Here is a 5,933-nt window from a genome sequence, read left to right as displayed (position 1 = left end):
TGCTGAACAGCAGGCTTCATATCTGGATGGATAAGAGGAGAGAGGCTGTGGTGTTCAATAACAACTTGGGTACCTCTTCCTTTGGACTACTAATGTGTAGTTCCTGGAAGGAGAGGTCTGGAATGCTTTGCCTTAATTTGGCTTAATGCTTAATCTTTATCCAGAGTAAATGATATGCTGACAGCCTTTAGAAGATTAAGGGAAAATAATCATTAATTAGTATCTACCCTGCAGTCATAATGCAGGCTGTTATCTTATCTCCTTACAGGACAATATCAAAGCATGCTCTGTAAGCGAAGACAGAAGGGCTGGAACTTGTGCTGGAAGGGAAAGAAATGTTTCCATTTTTAGAGTTTTACACAGCTTGGATAATACTAGATTGGTTTTGCTCTTTTCCACTTGTCCTTATGAGCTAGCACATCACTGTAGTGATGTTCTAGCACTGTAGGGGAAAAGCCTACTCCAGACGATCTAGGACTTAAAACACCGCTGGAAACTTTTGAAAATGTCAGTGTCTAAAATCACTTACTGTATTAGGAAGAGAACCTAACTGTGTCTTGCAGCAACACTGTTGCCATGGAAAGTAGCATCCAAACTCAGCGTGATGACTTCACTGAAGCAGAAGGAAAGAGCTATGAAGGTCTATTTGTGAACACATTTTTGCTAGCTGGTAGAAGAGGTTTTACAAGTTTGAAAATAGAGTGGATGAATTAATTTGACATTTAAGAAGTTTGCAAATTCCCAGCCTGAGATATCTCCCTAAATTTACAAATTCTTTGGAAGTAGCTGCCCTGTGTCTTTTTATGTAGATTGTGCTGTTCTGAATCACGTATCAAGTACAGTTTCACAGGGTTTTATTTTTTACTAAGAAATTTGAAGTTTCCATAGGCATCCTGATCCCTCCTCTTCCTCCAGTATCCCTTGCCCTTCTATGACCAGTACTGTGTCAACTAAATCCTAATCTGAGGCATTTGCAGCAGATGCAAGAACCTCACAGAGCTTACAGATTTCTCCGCACGGGGTCTTATATGTTGTTGCTGTCCCCTCTGCCCTTACAGGTGTCTACTTTGACAGCTGCGTCAGACAAATCAAGTTTGTTGACTTCTGTGGGAAGTATCGCATCCCGCTGATGCACTACCTGTGCTCCCCAGAGTGCTCCTCTCCCTGCAGCTCTGCCTCCCAGAGCTCCACTTCCCAGAGCGAGTCTGACTCCGAGGATGAAGCCAGTGTTGCTGCACGCAGGATGGCGAAAGTCCTTCTGGGTTAACTGGGAGCGAGAGGGGAAGACTGGAAGGAATGTGTGTTTGAAGAGCAACAATGGAACAACGAAGCATGAGACTCTGGCCTGAAGGGCTCATGAGAAACTGTCCTCAAGTCCATGTAAAGGGCAGAACATCTTAGCAAGCCTAGACTTGCTTGGTGCAGTGCTACTTAGGAGAACTAGCTCAGTAGCATACTGCCTGTAGGGTGCCTGGGGTTGTTAGAAACCTCTGCTGTCCTGGAGACAGCCCCCCTCCCTCCTCCAGGCTGGGGAGGGGGATTTGTTCTCACTGGCGGATTGAGAAGGGTTTTAATGTATGACGCTTCACTGGGCTTCAGTCATCCTGCAGAGTAAAGGAGACTGTCCAGATCTTTTAACACTGTGGTAAATCAGAAACAGGCTAATGATGCCATGTGAGTATGTATGGACCCCAATATTTTATATAGCATTTTGATTCTTTGCTGTCTCCTTTGATTTCAGGAGTAGATTCTTCCAAACCCTGGTTACTCTTCCTTGACCTAGAGGCATAGGGTGTCTGTGCTGTTACAGATGTTACAGCCATCTTAGAACTGAGCCACCTTTTTTATCCCTTGTTATATCAAGCTGCTTTTAGTGTTTCCTTCTAACTGTTGTCTTCCCTCTGTGTCTTCCCATTACACCTGGAGTGTTGCTGTCTTTATGGTGCCTTCAGAAAACAGACAAGTTGTCCTGTTGAGTCTTGGTATTACTTCAGCCTTGTGGCCATACGTGCCTGGGTGAGGACCAGATGTGATGCCCTGCATCATGTTTTTGAGTCTTAGCTTATTGGAGCAAATCTGCTTTTGAATCTGTGAGTTGCAGGAAAGGTCTTGATTGACATTTCTTCTTTCTAAACAACCATGTCCCCCTACTGCAGCCACCTCTTCTGTGCTTGGTACAGAGTTGCATTTTTACTCTGAGGTCACCTGCTTAAAGTAGGCAGCAGCTTACTGATTAGAAGTACTGAGAGAAGTGCCATGGAGAAGGTTCGGTTGGTTTTTTTCTTATTCCTGAAGCAAGACTGAAAACTAGTAGGGAGGCCAAAGCCTGTTGTTTGAGCATCTTGAACGAGGTGGTTTTGAAACCTCTTCCTTATTTATTTGTTTGCATTTGCTCTTGTTATATCATCTTTGGCAGTCTGTTTTTCAAATAACACATTCTGTTATCTTAAACCATGTTTAAAACAAAGTTGCAGAAAATAGCTCAGAATTGTCAAGTATCAAGGCATAGCTTATAAAAATTAATACTATGAATTGACAGGGATCCATACATCTACTTTATGGGGCTGTTCTGTGTTTTGCTCAGTGAGAGCCTCTCCTTTATTAATAATTTAATGGCAGACAGTCCTTTTGCTTCAGTTTCCATTAGAGCAGATCCAGCTGTGCCTTTGGATGCATGAGCAGAGCAAGTACATTGTGTTAAGAAGCTAAACAAACAGGAAAAAAAAAATCTTAACTCATTTGACTCCTAAGGGAGAGACTGAAAACCTGTGTTCCTCTCGTGCACTCAGAAGACACATGTACCAGTTTGAGTATCTTATGGCAGCTCTGTGTTAATGGTCATCTTTAATTATATTTGACACTTTATCTATTAAAGCACTTTGATAATTCTAATCTTTGTAACTAGCTTTAGTGATTTCTTTTTTTATTAGACTCAATTTTTCCTTGAATGTGACCTGAAAAACAAGGTCTGTGAAACTTTGTACGTTCCAGTCTGTGTCAGTATGCAGGTTAAAGTTCTTGCCTGGCATTTCCTGAACAGCACTGTTCATTTCCCTGGTTTCCTTTGGAGAGAACTGGAATTAGAAAGAAATTATCTGGTTGTAAAATAGCACTCAGTCAGTTATTAATCATTTCAACTTAGTTCCCCACATGCACAGGTCCACAAGGAACTAAATTGCACATGCTCTGCCTTTCCAAGTAATTTTTTCAAAGTATGTTTTGGCATACAGACACTATAAGGTATATGTGCAAAGCAACTGGATGTCACTTTAGCAAATTTTGTGAGATTTGCTTGGGAAGGAGAACCCACAGATTTTGAGAGAAACCAACTGCAGGCTGTTCATTACATTTGGATCCACGAGTGCCTCATGTTTTGTTCTTCATCTCCTCTTTCAGATGATTCTTCCTGTCCCAAGTGAACGTTGTTGTGCCAGTGCTAAAGGGCAGAAAACTGCTTGCAGAGCCACAGTTTTAAACTGGCTGCTAGTGTAACAATGATTGGAGTGATCTAGAGCTTGGCTCTTCTGCCAGTGAAAGTGAACCGCACAAGCTGAGGTCTCAAGATCTTTTGAGCTCAGGGCTGTAAGGTATCACCTTCCTTTCTTCTCTTCAGCAGCAGCTGTCTTGAAGTCATGCATTTTTTCACCTCACAAAGTTAGACTTCTCCGCATCTCCTGCTCACACAGTAGCACCTCTGTGTGACAGGCTAAGACCAGTGGTGGCTGGTTCTAATTTAGCTTCATTCTTAACTGCATTTTCTTTCCTAACTGAACAGGCATCTCGTTTCTGCCCCAATTCTAGTAGGGCTAATAGGTGAATCTTTTTTCACAGCTTCTTCACTATAGCCAGGCCAAAACTTGACAGCTCATGCAGTTAATATTTCTATGCATTTTTAGACTTCATAAAATGTCTCTTAAAAATGTATATATATTCCCGAATAAAGCTACCAAGTTTTCTTTTTGCTGCTGGGATTTAAAGTGCAATTCAATGAAGTAAGAATTTAAAACAATCAAGGACTTGTAAGAAAAACAAGTGGTTGATTGTTTGTTTTTTTTTCCCTTGGAGGTGAGTTTTAGAGGACTAGAGATGGAAGTTTGTACTGTAGTGCCTAACATACTGAGCCCCCAGGAGTCAGGTTTTTTAGCAATTGTTATTCCCCAGACTGGAAAAGATACTGGGAAAAAAAATAGGTAAGACACAACTTGAAAATACAGTGATGAATGGAAGGGACTGGTTCCCCACCTTCTCAGAGGCCCTGAGAAGCAGACTGGTTTTGCCAGCATTATAGCTCTTTTTGTCAGTTTTAAATAGTGGATTATAGTTCCTACAGATGCTTCTCTAAGTGAAGTCATCAGACAGTGTTTTGGTATCAGTCCCCTTGTTGCTACTCCAGCCCAGCACGTCCCACTCTTGAAACTGTTCTTAAGCTGAGCCACAAGTGTGTGAAGCAAAGTTGCTCCTTCCCTCTTCCCCACAGGGCCTGGGGCCCTGCCTGCATTCATCCTCTGCCCCGATATCTTTCTGCCAAGGGGAGCTGCTGGTGCCTTTCTGAATGCAGGTACTTGATGTGAACAGTGGGGTCATGTTAAAAAGAAGCAAAATATCAATGTGACTGGAAGCAACTTACACAGTTGCCAATTCTCCTCTGTTTCTTTCTTTAAGAAGAGGTGAGACTTGAGGAAGTGAGTAATGAATATTTAAACATACTCTGAAGTGGCCAGATGCAGTTTTTTTTATGGGCTTCTGTCCTGGTCATTTTAAGTCTTTGAAATCTTGCATTGAATTATAATGGGAGCCGGGCGGGGGAGGGAAGAGAGAACCAGCTCCTTTTTGTTCCTTACTCTTGTTGGCAATAATGAATGGAAGGAATTTAATCCAATGAAAGTAATGAAACTTAATCCCTGCAATGTGTCTTTGTTATGCAGTTCAAAGAAGTATTTTAATGCATCTTATTCACACCATGCCCTCCCTCCCCAGCTGAAGATACTTCAAATAGACTCCTTCAGAATGCACACTAATACAGCAGTAACTCTGTCTTGGAAACCTTTCTATTGATTATTTAATTTGCCTGCCTCACTAGAGGATTGATCTCTTACTGACCCAAACATTAAATGTGGAAAGGGTTCCCATCCAGCCCTCTTGTTGAATTTTCATCATGAGCATTTGTTTTATGAAATCTTAAAGTGCCTTATGTTTTTAAAAGTGTATTTTGCTAGAAATATATGAATGTAGAATATCTCTAACAGTATTTCATTATGAGCTGTAAAACAAATTGCAAACACTAAACCAGAAAATGTTATTTCTACAGTTGTCTGTCCATTATTTACTGGTGTCTTGATTCTGGTGTTGCTGCAGGCAGAGCCCTTGCAGAACTGGAAACACTTTAAAATGGGGCTGCACGTCGTTGGGGAACAGATGAGATTTGACCTGTGCTGTGTAAAACCAAGAGAAGGTGAGACTTGAAAAAAAAAAACCCTAACACTCTTGCCTTTTGGGGCCCACTTGTGATAGACTAGTGTGTGTTACAGGCCAGAGTCTGTTTTACTTCTGGTGTAGTGAAATTTGCTTCACAGTTTAAAGATAGAAGTACCTCCTGGGCAAGATAAATATGCAAGCAACAGCAGCAGGCAGTGTCATGGTGGAGTTTTCCAGCAAAATGAAACAACAGTTCTAAATTTCCGTCTTAGTACACTAATCCTGAAACCTGTAAATGACTTTTTGAACATTAATTTTCTGATCATGTTAACTGGCGAATGTGTTCCCATTTCTTGTGTAATCCCATGTTTTCTCCAACATTCTGAAGAGTTTTTGTGATCTGTTGCCAAAATGTTTCAGATCCTGCCGTGCAATTACCAGTTGTCAGTGCAGAAATGTGGTGTGTTGGAAAATGGGACAGTGGGAAACAAGAATTGCTTTATATTAACTTCAGCAGG

General features: G+C 41.4%; 1 protein-coding gene across 1 annotated transcript in view; it reads left to right on the top strand.

The window, feature by feature from the left end:
- LRRC58 (leucine rich repeat containing 58) overlaps window positions 1-1,741 on the top strand; it is a 4,571-nt gene extending 2,830 nt beyond the window's left edge. The window contains exon 4 of the mRNA XM_009996452.1: window positions 1,059-1,741. Coding sequence (XP_009994754.1) covers window positions 1,059-1,267 — 209 coding nt within the window. The 3' untranslated portion in view covers window positions 1,268-1,741. The remainder of the gene's footprint in view (window positions 1-1,058) is intronic.
- The last annotated feature ends 4,192 nt before the right edge of the window (window positions 1,742-5,933 follow it).

The sequence above is a fragment of the Chaetura pelagica genome, unplaced genomic scaffold (assembly GCF_000747805.2).
Source record: "Chaetura pelagica isolate M959 unplaced genomic scaffold, ChaPel_1.0 scaffold490, whole genome shotgun sequence".
Lineage (NCBI taxonomy): Eukaryota > Metazoa > Chordata > Aves > Apodiformes > Apodidae > Chaetura > Chaetura pelagica.
Note: the sequence above shows the minus strand (reverse complement) of the source record. Positions and strands in the feature narration are given on the sequence as shown.